The sequence below is a fragment of the Mya arenaria genome, chromosome 5 (genome assembly GCF_026914265.1).
Source record: "Mya arenaria isolate MELC-2E11 chromosome 5, ASM2691426v1".
In the NCBI taxonomy this organism is placed as follows: Eukaryota; Metazoa; Mollusca; class Bivalvia; order Myida; family Myidae; genus Mya; species Mya arenaria.
In genome coordinates, this window is record NC_069126.1 from 42,543,875 (window position 1) to 42,559,929 (window position 16,055).

Sequence of the window (16,055 nt, forward strand, 5' to 3'; positions counted from 1 at the left end):
TTGCAAAACTTCTAGAAGACGTTAATATAACACATTTTATAGAATAACAAAAATAGTGAGATAAGCTTAATCCTGTTACGAGGGATTTAAGACATTTCGTGAAATTGGGGCCTGCTTTTTGCCCTGAGGGATTAACTTATTGAAATATGACTATGAAACGCAGGAAACGTTGTCATTTGCAATCGCGCTGTGCAACATGCAACGGTTCACAACCTAATCGGCCGGTAAAAATATTGCAACATTTACCGTTGCGTATAGCGTTGCGTTTACCGTTGCGTTATGAATTCGTTAAAGCATATACAGACATATTTGAAGTGATTACTTGTAAATGCTTTTTGCCAGTATACACAACGTTGTTTGCTTGAGCAGTATTATTTGTGTATATGTGCAACTTGACAAATATATCTGAAGTAAACCATGCATTTTAGTTCCTGTACTGTATAATAATTCACTAGTTTAATAGCTACATTCATACATTCTCGTACATGAAGATTTGGGGTAGTTTAAGCGACTGCTTTCGGAAAAGGAGATGTAGGAAGGAAAAATCGTGAAATAGACTGCCATTTCACACGGCAAGTACTGCAATTCTATGTGTAATTTTATCAAATTATACGAAATGTGTCAAGCTGATTTTGAAAAACTTGGCAAGCATGTAATGAATAGCATCATCAACTAAACAGCTAAAGAAAATGTTACTATATTAAAAAAAATAATGCAAGCAATGTACAAATCAACTTGGTAGTCCGGACTGTCTATTGTTTATATTTACTTGGATAGTTGTCCTGTACTAAATTACTTGAAGCGCATTGTGTTTTTTCTAGGCCTTACAAATTAGGATCGATATGAACTCGAAAACGTCCTACTTCGCAGACTGCTGGGTTTTAGAACGTCTAGGAGCCTCAGGGTGTCTATGAGCCTCAAGGTTCCTACCTAAGGGCCCTCAATGTCCTTAAAACACATACGCCCTGCTCCTTAAACCAGAGGGCTGCCTCGTTTAGGAGCCTTAGGGTGGCTACCTTTGAGTTCTCAGACCTTCTGTGCATACCCTGGTTGCTGTTAATCGACAATAATTCACTAAATTTGTATAACATTTTTAGGCAATACTTTTCTATGTGAAATGCATTCTTAATAATGGATGCTTTGTTGACAAATTTAGATCAAAATAGCAGACAGTTATGTGTCATTTTCTGCGTTATGCCTTTTCAAATTGAAAACACAAATGATAAATCTTTTTTTTTTAAATAATAATCAGAATTTTTTTAAGTGTTATGCGCAAACTACCATATATAATGCATATTCTAAGAACATGTTGTATGGTAAATGGAAACAGAACATGGCTATAAATGATGTCATCATTGTTGTCATTATTTTGCTATACATACATAAGAGAGCAACTTAAAACATGTACATATTGACGGCAACTAAAACAGATCTAGAACGGAACTCAAACAAACATGAACCTCGTTATTTATATCCATATCCTTCATCGGTGTCTATTTTATACGTGTCGACGCAGTGATGCGGGTGTTCGTAACAGTTTACGCAGTGGAAGCACACAGTTGTTTCACTGTTAGACTTGTATACATGACCATAAAATTAAAACAATAAAATACATAATATGGTCTACAACCATAAATCCATGGATACACATCGATACTGATAACTTAGGAGCCGTGAAATATGAAGACATTATTAACATAATCGAAATTGACAACTTTAACATCGATTATGTTTATGATGATCATTTATAAAAGAAATAGTTAACGACAAAGTGCTATCATTATGTCCTCCATCATATATCCGAACATTTTTAGTAGGTAGAAACAAACAACAGATCATATATTTATATTTTAAACTGTTGAGTCGGAGTTGTTTCTTTGTCTTCATCTGCAATCCACAGCAATTACGGGCCTGGTTAAGTTTTAATTTCCTTGGGATTGATGCCAATTTTCACGCCTGTTTTTTGACGCTTGGTTTATTTCGCGCCTTTTTTTACAAAAACCAGCTGGATTTCAGAACCAGCCCATTTGCATAATGCTCTCATATAGTCCTCTCTTTTCCGCTTGGTTAAGGCTTGGTTTTGAATTTGACGCTTTGTTAATCAACATGTGTGCTAGAATTAAAACCAACTGATTTAGCCATATTTTGAGGCCTGGTTTTCTGCTAACAACCAGGTGGTTAATTTCGCATAGGTAGAATCACGTCTCATACTTTGTATTGATTTTATTATTATTTAAATGCAGAAATCATCATACATGTGGCGTCTAAATTGATATTTTGACTTCATTACCACACCACAACATATACGGTTGTTTTCCTGGGGTTCTGGAAAATCCGTAATTATAAAAGTATATCTTCTTAATAATTCACGTTTTTAGTTTCTTGTAATATTGTCTTACAAGTTTTAGTAGTAAGAAGTTCCTGGCTTGATTTAGCCTAACGTTTAAGTGTTGTTTTTTTATAACTTAGATATCCTCAACACTCCTTGACTTGACTTGACACCGGCAAGGCAAGCACTCCTCATTATAATCCAGTGATGATGATGATGATGATTTCATCTCTCTTTACAATGTATTCATGCTTTTAAAGCACGGTTAAGGTCTACGCAATCTTATGAGCTTAAAGGGTTAACATAAAACTGGCCCAATAAACAAGACTAGACACAAACATCAGCAAACACAGTATTTCCTTTAAAAAGTCTAGAATTATTTATACAAACTTATGAGGCCGATCTATACATCATTGTTAATGCATTATAGTGCATGATGGTTTCCGAGTATACAGTGTGTACATGACAAGATACAAATGATATGATATTTACCTCAATCCCTCTCTCGATATAATTGCGCTGATTCTGATAAACTTGTCCCTATGGCTCAATGTGGATGGCCTTGATAAAATGTCCGTCATTGTCAGTATATGTGAATAGAAAGGTGTTTGAACATAATAACATGTATGAATAATAACTTTAAAATAAAAAAAATCAATTTGTTTTTTTATTTGCTATAAACATGTTATTTGTTTCTCAGCAATAACAGATATTGTATTGAATAATATAAATTAGATAATTGATGCACTTAATTTGTTACATACAAGTATTACAGTTTGTTGTAAAAGTATAAATAATCTTTTAATACATTAATCTTTTTAATCTATTGATGATTTGTGATATCATTGTACTGGTCATTAAAGTTAATAACAGTCGAAATTCGATGGCTCGATATTTTAGGGACCGGCCAAAATACTTCGAACCTCGAGAATATCGAGCCAAGCGGGATTGCTTACAGAATGTTATTTTTGTATTAATTACAAAAGTATTGTTTACAGCGTTTGTTATTGGCTACGCTATCTCCGTAACATGACTTATTCGATACTAAGGAAGTATCATTTGATTTGTTTTATTTATTATAAAAATACATTTATGCGAAACAAACAAGCAATTTTAAACAGTGGTAACACAAACATAGCTTAAAAGTTATATCTAAAGACTTAGAAATTTATAGATGGATAACAATTAGAGACATAACTAAAGTGATAGCATGTTTATTCAAACTGTAAAACCATTTAAATTTGGTAATAACTATTATACCAGTCAAGCTATTTTAATCGATTCGCATCTTGTGCTAAATGAAGCCAAGCAAACAAATCAAGGTGTAAGATTCTTAACTGAACCCGCGAAAATGACATTAACTCAAGCAAACATAACGAAGTGTGATATTCTTACTTGGAACCGTAAAAATGACTTCGAGCGTGGAGAAATATCGACCCTCAAGATAACGAGCCATCCGAACGAATGTTATATGAACAAAGAGTAAAAATCGGTCCCTTTAATCTGGTTCGAGCCAACGAGGATATCGAGCCACGAGAAAACGAGTTTCGACTTTATTAAATAACACCTGCACAAGATTGAATATTTTTGTTTGCTTTAAAGTACTTCTCAAAAAGTATCATTTTTTAATTGTTTATTGAATATTTTCTAAAAAAAAATCTGTATTACATTGTTTTCAAATATCCCATGTATTTTCAGGTGAAAAAAGTCAAGTAACGTTGTGTATTTCAATTATTGCATGCCACTTGAGTTTCGTAAGGGTTACTCAGATAAGGAGGGGCCCATGACACAGGTAATTTGTGAATGTTTTCAGGTAGGTGATACAACGAATGTCTATTAGTGTCAGACGTCAACACCTTCTTTCAACACACACCATCCTCTCTATAAAACCTCAATATTTTTTTAACTCAAAACTACTTTGATCCGGAATTTCTAGGTTAAAATTGCATTTTGCATTTCAAAGCTAGAGTCTTACTTGTAATATTTTTACGTTTCGGTTTGTGAATCAAAACCATGGCTACATTCAAGAGAAATCACAACAAGTAAGTTTTAATATTAACGGTTTATTTTACTTACAAGCATACGTTATTTTAAGCAAAGTAAACGACAATATGACTGAACGGTACTATTTCTGGACAATTGGCATGGCCCTTAAAGGGGCCGTTTTATCTTATTGGCAGAAGCCTACCCCCCTCAGGACACTGTAAAACAGTGCTTGGTTGCCATCTGGCGTCAAACGAACACCGTCACGACCATAGTGGCGAGGAAATCAATCTGCTTAGTGACCCGGATGAAGTCGAGGTCTTGATGCGCTCGCAAAGTTGCATTTGCCTTCACCACAGCCTCTTCGTGACAAATCTTTTCATATTGGGTGAATTTGGTTTTGTATCTTTTGAAGCTCAACCTGGGTGGTGGTATCTCGGTGACCAGTACCCTATTGGCGCCGTGTTGCAGAAGCTGCTGTCGGATATTAAGAATATTCGCCACAACTACTGTTGGTAAATGTAGGGAAGCCATATCATTTCCGCCGATGTTTAGAATTACAACATCTGGCTTCCTTTTCATCTTGTTGCTTCTGTAAGAAGTCGACACGTTATCCTGGCACAAGTGAGGCCTGGTACTCCGAGCCAGATGGTCTCGTAATCATACAGTTTGCCATCAGACTGGCCTAATTTCACATGGCGCTCTATATGACTAACCCACGAATCTCCAAGGATTGTGTACATACTTATGTTTTAATAAGAATGATCTGTAAAACAAATTGACAACTTAATATACCCTTAAAAGATCATCGAACCAGTCTAGTATACGTTGACTTCTATTGGTTAAACCATTGGACAATCAAACTTAGTTTTTATATCGTATCATAATTTCACGGTCGGTAGACCGGCGAGAATCCGTGGGCTAATCTTTTAACAAAACAGAATAGAACAACTTCAACTTAGACGACTCAATTTTAGACTAAACTACAACTTTAGACAACAAAACATTAGACGAAATAATTTTAGACGAAAATAACTTTAGTCACTGCTCGCCCATTTGGGATTACCCGGTGGCGAGGGTAAAGAAACGCAAACAGCAACAACGAGTCGTTTCAAATAACTAATGTTAATACTAGAATAGAATAGAATAGTTTATTTGGATTTAAACATACAGTTCAACATCAATCAACATGTTCATACATATATACAATAGTCAAGATACCATTTTGTATTACATTTAGAATACATTAAAAACATCAAATATATACTATTACTAAGGAGAACATGCATCAAAACATATTATCAAAGGAAATATTATACTTGTATCAATGATAACAAATATTCAATTTATGAGCATATAGCATAGTTGTAAGTCTTATTTTTATGAAACATGATACAAAAAAGCCATATTTACGAAACAACAACTACACATCATTAAATAGTGTGTATTTAAGGGACCAACAGAACCCCAAAACAACGAATGTCTATTAGCGTCAGACGTCAACACCTATCAACACACACCATCCTCTCTATAAAACCTCAAGATTTTCTAACTCAAAACTACTTTGATCCGGAATTTCTAGGTTAAAATTGCATTTTGCATTTCAAAGCTCGAGTCTTACCTGTAATATATTTACGTTTCGGTTTGATATTCAAGACCATGGCCGCATTCAAGAGAAACAAGTAAGTTTTAATAACAAAGGTTTATTTTACTTACAAGCCTAAGTTATTTTAAGCAAAGTAAACGACAATATGATCGAATGGTACTATTTCTGGACAATTGGCATGGCCCTTAAAGGGGCTTTTTTTCTTATTGGCAGAAGCTTACCCACCTCAGGACATTGTAAAACAGTGCTTGGTTGCCATCTGGCGTCAAATAAACACCGTCACGGCCATAGTGGCGAGGAAATCTTAAGTTTCTTAGTGCCCCGGATGAAGTCGAGGCCTAGCTGCGCTCGCAAAGTTGCATTTGCCTTCACCACAGACTCTTCGTGACAAATCTTTTCATCTTGGGTGAATTTGGTTTTGTCTCTTTTGAAGCTCAACCTGCGTGGTGGTATCTCGGTGACCAGTACCCTCTAAGATTTGAATTTCTGCAGAAAAAAGGATTGTTTAGCTATTTAGTTAATTGACCGCGAACCTCTGCTTTCACACGATTTTATTTCTTAACTATTTTATTTAAACTTAATCATTAAATTATGAAATAACATGCCTTTCTCTATAATTTTGAAAAGATATTCAATCTGGTTTGTCTGCCTTGGACGGCAATGCCGGGTTTTGCAGACATAAGTGTCTTGAAGACATAGAAATAAAAGAATGCATGATTTGTTTGAATTATGGATAATCTTTAAATTCGGAATTAACATCTTTAAACTTTGAAATAGCATACATGTCTCTATATATTTGAAGAGATTCAATTTGGTTTATCTCTCGGGGCTGCAATACTGGGTTTTGCACATTGATGTCCCTTGAAGACATTAATAAAAAGAAAAGGAAATGCATGATTTGTTGGAAATCTAGCTAAATATCTTAATCTTAAAATTCTGAAATAGCATGACTTTTCTTTAATCTTGTAAAAAGATTGAATTTGGTTTGTCTGCCAGGGACGGCAATGCCGGGTTTTGCAGACATAAGTATCATGAAGATATAAAAAAAACCAATAGAAAATGCCAGATTTGCTCAAATTATAGTAAATATTTTAATCTTAAAAATTCTGATATAGCATGCATTTTTCTAAAATATTGTAAAGAGACTGAATTTGGTTTGTCTGCCAGGGACGGCAATGCCGGGTTTTGCAGACATAAGTGTCTTGAAGATATAAAAGAAAACCCAATGAAAACGCCTAATTTGTTTGAATTCTTGCTAACAAATGTATAATTAATCTTTAATATATTTTGAAATAGCATACATTTTTCTATAATTTAAAAATAAAATTCATTGTTGTCTGCTTGGGACGGCAATGTCGGGTTTTGCAGACATAAGTGTTTTGAAGACATAAGAATAAAAGAAAATGCATAATTTGTTTGAAATCTAGCTAAATATTATGCCCAATCTTTATGCATACATTTCTCTATAATTTTCAAACGAAATTCAATTTGGTTTGTCTGCCGGGCGGCATAACTGGATTTTGCAGACTACGGCCTTCGTGATATATTCTTACGCATCAGAACTCATACCTCGGGTTATTCTACGATAAACAACGCTTCGGAACGTATTATTTCTTAATTCTAGAAAGCATGATTTTTTTTCTTTAACTTCGACAAATGGTTAAAGACACATGTAGGAAGACTTTCTCAAAAACAAAAGAAAACGCACAATTCTAGCTAATGTTTATTAATTCAGTAGCTTTGAGTTGTCTTTGATTTGCACTATATTGTAATGTAAGAATTTGAACGGGTCAGTTAACCCCGTATATCCGGGGTTTTTTCAACGTACAGGATGTAAAAATATGTAAAAACTTATTTGGGGAACTAAGCATCCTTTTTCTTTGGACGGCATCACTACCGAATTACTGAATTTAATCATGTAACTCTAAGCGGTCACTTCTTGGGGTTTTGATGTTATAAGTCCTTATAGCTGCGTTTCAACTTTTGACTTATTTTAATAAAATTTTACACCGCTTGTGTTTGTTAAAAATGACTGCGCACGTGATCAAGTAAAAACTAATATGTGCATGCTACTGTAAGTTTTCTAACATGACAAGTGATACATGTTCATAATCTCTTTTTAACTAATTCGTGCGCAATATTATACCGCTGGTGAATTAGCAGTAATTCATTCATGTTCATTTATTATACAGAACAAAATACATAAATAAATATTTTTGATTTTAGCTAACGTTTCCACGTCTCCACTCTTAACTGGGTACTCGTCCAGATATATCTCCATACTGTATAGAACCGAACAATGATAGATAACCTAATAATAAAATTTGTAGACATTGTTTTACAGCCTCCAGAGGGCGAACATTTAAGACATTTCCAGAAACACTGGTTAAGTTAACTGCATCCGGTTTCATATAAATATGTGATTAATCCGAATAACATGAAAACAATACATTTGAAATTTTTATTTGTCTGCTAGTGGCGTCAATTTACATTTGCTTAGAAACCAAATATATGATTATTTTTAACATAAACTAACATTTACAATGAACGATTATTCCAATGCGAAGTTTTAGTATTTCAACAGCCAGATTAGAGTTATTCACCTTTATCAGTGTAAAACAACGCATAATTAATGTTATTCCCAGTTTTACTTGCATATTTTTTACGATCATTACCAAACTTACACAATGATTATGGACAGAATCCATAGGACAAATTCGGAAAAAACCAGATCATACCAAAAATAAGTTATGCCCTTTTTAGCATTAAACATCTAAATATATGCTGGGCGTAATTACTATAATATTAATTGAAAAATGTTTATGGAATGGGGTCAGTAATTCGGTCAAAAATGTGCTTCCATGGTATAGTCAAAAGAAGTTCATAATAAATAGATCCTTATTTTCCCATTGTTTGTAAATTTATGTTGAAAGTTTTCACTGCTACAATACATCCGTCATGAAATGAGACAGCATCCATGAGATACTTTGTATGTCAAATTCTGCAAATCGAAACCGGAAGTAGGTGTTTACTGCTCGGACAAAAGCAATTATGCTCCATATTTAGGGAAGCAGACCACAACTGACTGGCATTTCACTAGACACTATTCAACACCACTTTTTCTTTTTTTCAATACTTTATGATAAAACTTTTACGTAAAATAGGTGTAGGAAAAGGTGATATTCTAGAATAAATAATGAATAAATATGAATTACAGAAGAAAAATAAAAATGCGAAAACATGACGTCAGCACCTGTTTCTCTATTGTGCAAACTATGATAAACACAGAAATATTAACCCTCGTGTCAATAGAACGTTTTGACAGTTATATACCATAGATATGCTGACGTTATGAAATTATGACGTTATGAATCATTCACGTGATGCTGAACTAGTCTAAAACCATTGAAATACATAAGATAAACAAGAGCCGTCGTAAGACAGCGCAGCGCGCTCGACTACGTCGCTTTAACTTAGAATACAATAACGATGTAATAATACCAAGTTTGGTATCTTTATGTCAAACCTAACTAAAATTATTCGATACATAAGTTGATTTTGATGCTGCCCTCCCACCAGCCCGCCCAAACAATGACGCAAGTCATTCAAATAACTTGATTTCCCATTATGAAAAAGTGGTTAAGAATATACAAATATGCCTTTCAAAGGAAATTAAAAATGTTATGTTTCTTGTTGTAAGATGGTCGTAAATAATTTTGAATTTTATTAAGTGCATTTAAAGAACAGTATAGAAGCTTTTTTTTATTAAAATCCCAACTTGCCGTCAATCAGGGGCCATTACTTCTATTAAGGATATGGAGTTATTAAGTATTAAGTCAACTGAATGAAGGGTATAGAAGTTATTAATAAATATTCCAACTTGCCCTAAAACTTTAACCTAAGTTCTATAGTCAATCAGGGGCCATAATCTGTGTAAAGAATAATATGGAGTTATCTAACCTCCTCATGTGATGGCCCTAAACAACTTTGTGAAGTATTAAGTCAATTGAATGCAGGGTATTGGACTTATAAGTGAAAATCCCAACTTGCCCTAAAACTTTAACCTGCCCTAAAACTTTAACCTAAGTCGATCAGGGGCCATAACTAGTATTTAGGATAATATGGAGTTATGTCACCTCATTGTGAGATGATCCTGAACAACTGTGTGAAGTATTAAGTTAATTGAACAAAGGATATAGAAGTTATTAATAAATATTCCAAGTTGCCTTAAAACTTTAACCTAAGTTCCATAGTCAATCAGGGGCCATAATCTGTGTAAATAATAATATAGAGTTATCTAACCTCATCATGTGATTGTCCTGAACAACTGTGTGAAGTATTAAGTCAATTGCATATAGGGTATTGGACTTACAAGTGAAAATCCCAACTTGCCCTAAAACTAACCGGACACCGACGCCGACGCTGGGGCGAGTAGTATAGCCAACCTATTCTTCGAATAGTCGAGCTAAAAAGGAAATATGTTTATTTCAGTGTGAGATCGGTATACATTTCACTGGTGAAGGCTATGATTTATATTTTCACTCGTGGCGCTATATTTCACTCGACGAATTTCGATCTTACACTAAATTAGACAAATAGAGAATCATATTTTTAGTAGAGGTTCCGACGCACATTTCATTTAAGAAATAATTTATAGCAACACTGTTTTATTCAATGGTGAAATACTATGTCTTACCAGTAAGGTGTGGTCCTTATCACTCAGAGTTATCACTATTGTTCTACTTGTACAGTGTGCATGATTTCTAAATGATTATTTGCGTAAAATGGAATGAAAAACGCACTTTGTTCTTTATAGTAGTACATTGCTCGATTCAAATTCAATTAGGCCAGAGTTATTGTTATATTTCGTTTTACGGGAGCGCCGTACCTAAATATTGCAAAACCCAAATAAGAAAAAAGATTCAAATTCCTAACTTTATTTTATTTTTTCCGCCGCCCGTTTCTTCGATCTCCGAATAATAATAAAAATTATTGTTTTTTAACCTAAAGCTAGAATAATCAACATCAACGCATTGCACACAATATCTGATACAATACAAATAAAACATTACAAAATCATGTGCTACTGTCACCGACTTTAATGTGAACTGATTGGTAACTGAATGTGAATTTGCAGTGAGTAAAAGTCCTAAATGAGCTAATTCTTGAAAAATAATTTAAATTAAATTATAATACCATATACAACTTTTCGTATTTTTTTACAGTTACACTCTGTGAAATATTGTCTTACTTAGCAAGTAGCGATGCTTTACTTTATCAAACAGTCGGCTAACCACAATAGAAAATCTGCACAAGTTAGAGAACAAAAGGTGACACACATTACATATAATATTAACATATATACAAGACTGCTGTATTGGTTACTCACGAACACCTAAATTCGCCATTAAGCCTACAACTTTGAGACCTTAAATGACCTAGTGCGTTCCGCCCTTTTACGCTTAGTTTGGTGGTTTTTTGACCATGTGAACGGGGAGCTACAACCGTTCTCAGCCCATCTGTCGATTTTATGAATCCAATGGCCTCAGTCACAAACTTGCGGAACTTGGTCACATGTTTTTGCCTTTGTTCAACTGACCACTCAGTCCAAACTGTCTTTGAGACCAGGAAACGGCTATGAGATTCTGACAGACGGAAGTCCCCACTACCAACTAAAGCTGACCCTAACTGGCTATAGCCTGTCTTCACTTTATCAAATATGACGTTGACCAACTCAGTGATTGGGCGGGACTTCCACGCAATGACATTTTTCAGCACATGGTTCATTGACTCAGTTATTGTTCGTCCACCTATGAACAAACGGGAGACTGAGGCACGGGACCAAAACCTTTGATCTTAGCAGGGGCTTGAGTTGGCACTGAAAGTAACGTGTGAATGGGGCCCAAACTCTTTGACAGAACACTTCAAAGTCCTAACACATGACACTGAAAGTAATTTCGTCCTGGGCATCTACTATCCCACCTTCCCCGAAAACCTTTTCAACAAGCGTGCGCCTGTCTCGGGCCGTAACCGCGTCGTCCAATAATTTCTGGTTGGCATTTTGTCTAAGGTGTCTTATACATAGGATATGTTCAGAATTGGGGAAGCAGCATTTAATGGCTTTGACCAACGAGCGCTCATCATCTGAACCTATTAACAGCCTATCGAGGTTACAGTCCAATTTGACCTTGATGTGGTTAAGAAAGTCGTAATAGGACGCAAAGTCGCTGTTGTCATGAATGAACATAGGGCCAAGGAAGATTGGATGCTCATTGGATGAAGTTCGTGCCACTGACAACTGCTTAAAACAAGTGACAGTAACGTGCATGTCGCACAAATTGAATGTCTTGTCAATGCCAAGGACAGTCTGGCCAGAACAACAAAAGTTCCTTAAATCCTGCATTTGGTCGTCAGTGTACAGTATGATTGAGGGACTCTTATTGGAGCTATGAATGACCGAACGAACAAATGGATGATTCTGAGCAACCATGTTTTCAAGGTGAATTGTTTGATCAGCGACATTGCGTGAGGGGCCTTGACTTGTGTTATTTGCCTTGGACATTTGCCTTTTGCGGTCCTTAACTTGTTGAATGCTGGACGGACGTGTAACCTCATCAAACTTATTGGTCAGTATACCAAACACCCCAGATGGCTTCTTAGAAGTGAGTTCATTGGACATTTCCTGAATGACATGAGCTGGGGTTCGTACAAATTCTGCATTAGGTATTCGTGAGTTGCTAGACCGGGAAATTTACCGACATACTCGACAATGGCCAGTTTACTGACTATACCACCCTCACTAAACCATGACACCCTCTTTTTGTACGACGAATCCTGCTTCAAAACAGCATAATACCTCTGGACCACAGCAATTTTGTCCTTACTAGGCTGTGGTTCCATTAGTGAATATTCTACCTTCCCTGGATTTTACGTTTTTGGCAAAACATGCCATTCCTCCAGTAAACATTTTTAAGCGTTCCGTCTGTGCCTTACAAATAATGTGTTTTTGGTGAAGCGCCTTTACTAGCATCCCACACACCGCAGTCATCGGTTAAAGTACTACGTCCATTCCCAGCCCGTTTCCTTGAATTTTCCCCATTGTCGACTACGAAGTAACAATTTTCTTTTCGACCCGCAGGCACAGACGGAAACCCATCACTTGAATTAGTCAGTAACTGAATTATCGTCGGTAAATCTAGGAAACTTCCGGACTTCAGCTGTCCGCTCATATCAGATGGAAACTGATCTGAGTTGGGCATCACATTGTCAGTTGAAAATGTTTCGCTCTTTTCAGATATATTTCCATCAGATTCCATGCGGTGTTCTAACTGAATGGGATTTACAGTACATGGCGATTTCAGCTTTTCGCCATAAACAGATGGGGACTGATCTGAATTAGGCATCACATTGTCATGAGAAAATGCTTCGCTCATCGCAGATCTTGATCCACCATTGCACGTGCTGCTTTCTACCTGATTATGTTCTACAAAACATGACGACAAATTTTCAATACGTGTAACGCGCACATTGTCAAATATTTCCTCATCGCTAAGAACAACTGAAGATGAGGAAATTTCATCATCATCATAACCATCATCATCATCATCATCATTATTGTTGAAGATTTTGCCTGAATATGCGGTATCCAAGCGATCAGTGTGGCCATCAGACCCTTTAACCAAGCAAACAAAGTGATTTGGCATGAACTCTGGTAATTTCTTAGGGACATTCATCATAGTCCACATAACACATATCTCCGGGGCAATAGACCGACGGACATCACGACCGAACACATCCCTTGTGAATGGGCCTGAAGAAAACCGTGAACTAGTTTGAGGTGGATAATAGGACTGGATAGGCTGTCGGATAGCCGCACTGATCGCGTTCCTATCTGGATGACGTACTGTATCATTTGCATATTATAGTTTCCCAAATAGACGATTACTCATATCGACATATAGACGTTGCATATATCGACACGTTCAATTAACGTTAATATATGACTATGTACCTTGGTATACGTTAAATTCAAATAATGTTCTGCTCTGGTTATTCATCTTGTGAGTTACGGTTGGAAGGCGCTGGTGCAAAAACAGCTTATTTTTAGAACAGCAACAACATGTAAAATACAAAGTACACATTCAGGGAGCACATCACTAATTAGCTCCATTTAAAACTTTGATCAGCTTGTTAAATTCTTGAAGTATATTATTTTCTGGATTCACAATCAGAATTTAAAAGATATTTACCGTCAAAAAAACACTTTTATTTCAATTTGAATTACCGTACAACATCTCCCGAATGACAAGATCAGTCCCTTTTTATTATTTCTTGCAATATTATAATAATTATACGAAGAAATATTTGATTTCAGAAGTTTAGAGTATTGATCACATCAGCAACAAATATAATGATACTGTACTTAAATGGCCATTTCAAGTTAAACTAAAATTGGAACATCGATATTTAGACAAAAACAACACTATCTTGAAATACTCATGTAGTTTAGTATTAAGAATTGTCTTCTGAGAACATTATGCCAAAATATCGAAATGTTTAACCGTCTCATTCTTAACAAATTAAGTTGGTGAATCCCAAACATCTATTTCAACAGATATTTTCCCTGAATACCATTCTATAACCTCCTATAGAAAACAACAAAATCAATACTCAATGGTATTATTTTGGAAGTCAGAGTGAGTGAAGCACTTGGGAAACCGATTAAAACATACAGCATGAACTTGCAACATGAGCAAAGTATGTCTTATTAACAACATGCTTGACAAAAATGGAGCTTACAGACGTGGTCGACTGGCCGAGGAAAAACTGAGATAAAACCCTCCTTCGGGAAAAAACTCAGAAACCTCTGCCCGTTTGTCATCCAGATTAACAGGATTTGTCTCGTACCACTAGATGTCGGGCCTCATAACCCATAAGCTCCTTAACAAAGATGTATAGAAAAACATATAATTTTTGATTCATATATACGTATTTTATCAATTCATACAAATGTACATTACATGATTATGTTCTTTGAAGAAAAAAGAAAAACATATTTATCATTCATATGATGAAATTGCATAGTAACTGAAAACCTTTCACAATAAACATTTTCTTGTAAAATTTACAATCAATTGAATCGATGTGAACGGATCGGTTCCCCAAAGCTGAATGCCTTTACATTCATATTCGCACGAATTCCTCGTGCTTATCTATCGCCACCTGGCGGTTATTACATTATAAACAAGGGAAATTAATTTCCTTCTAATTCGTTTTACTCAAACGTACGAAATTATATTTCCCTGAATACCATTCTATAACCTCCTATAGAAAACAACAAAATCAATACTTTTCAATGGTATTATTTTGGAAGTCACAGTGAGTGAAGCACTTGGGAAACCGATGAAGTTCAAAGAACGGGTATGAGGATATAAATAACCGAATATTCTTAATATCATGATCTTTTCCAAATATACTCATAATTGACATGGAAATTTAATCTTCCGTTTACAAACTAAATACCGATTTCAAACAATAAAGAAACCTTTACACGTGTCTTTGTTTAATAGATTCACTTAATTAACACCATGTTTTTGACATTCTGTCCTTAACTCCATTGTTGAACACACTTGTTTCTCCAGCAGGTCTTAATCAATGTTCACTGCTTTTAATATCGTCAATGTCAGGAGCAATTTGTCCGAATAATTTCATCTCATATATCCGTATAATATATCAATAAATAGCATATCATGTATAGTCAGTATACATTTCGGATAAAATCATCCTTCATTTCAAATCAATTGAATCTTTTTTCAACAGTTGAAATTGACACAAGCTGGAATGAGTTCTAGCTATGTTAATTATCGAACTGTCTCTTATGGGCTTACTATATAGATTTATACCAAATACATATCATTCATGAATACTGTACTTAAACCAATACAGTTGCAAGAGCGAAAGTCGCAAAACACTTGAGGCACTTCAACCTAATGAAAATGAATATATTGTAATAGTAAAAACTTTAGCAGGCAAAATATCCCTTCTCCCTAAACCGTAAATTGAATCCTACTTTTCCAACTGAATGAATAACTTTCGTTCGAGAATAATACTTTTTGCCATCCACTTCTTTAGCAGTTC

General features: G+C 35.2%; 1 protein-coding gene across 1 annotated transcript in view; it reads right to left on the reverse strand.

Annotated features, from left to right (window-relative positions):
* LOC128235725 (lysyl oxidase homolog 2-like) overlaps positions 1-2,910 on the reverse strand; it is a 34,512-nt gene extending 31,602 nt beyond the window's left edge. The window contains exons 1-2 of the mRNA XM_052950526.1: positions 2,822-2,910; positions 931-1,053 (exon numbers count right to left, since the gene is read on the reverse strand). Coding sequence (XP_052806486.1) covers positions 931-1,053; positions 2,822-2,910 — 212 coding nt within the window. The remainder of the gene's footprint in view (positions 1-930; positions 1,054-2,821) is intronic.
* Between the last annotated feature and the right edge of the window lie 13,145 nt (positions 2,911-16,055).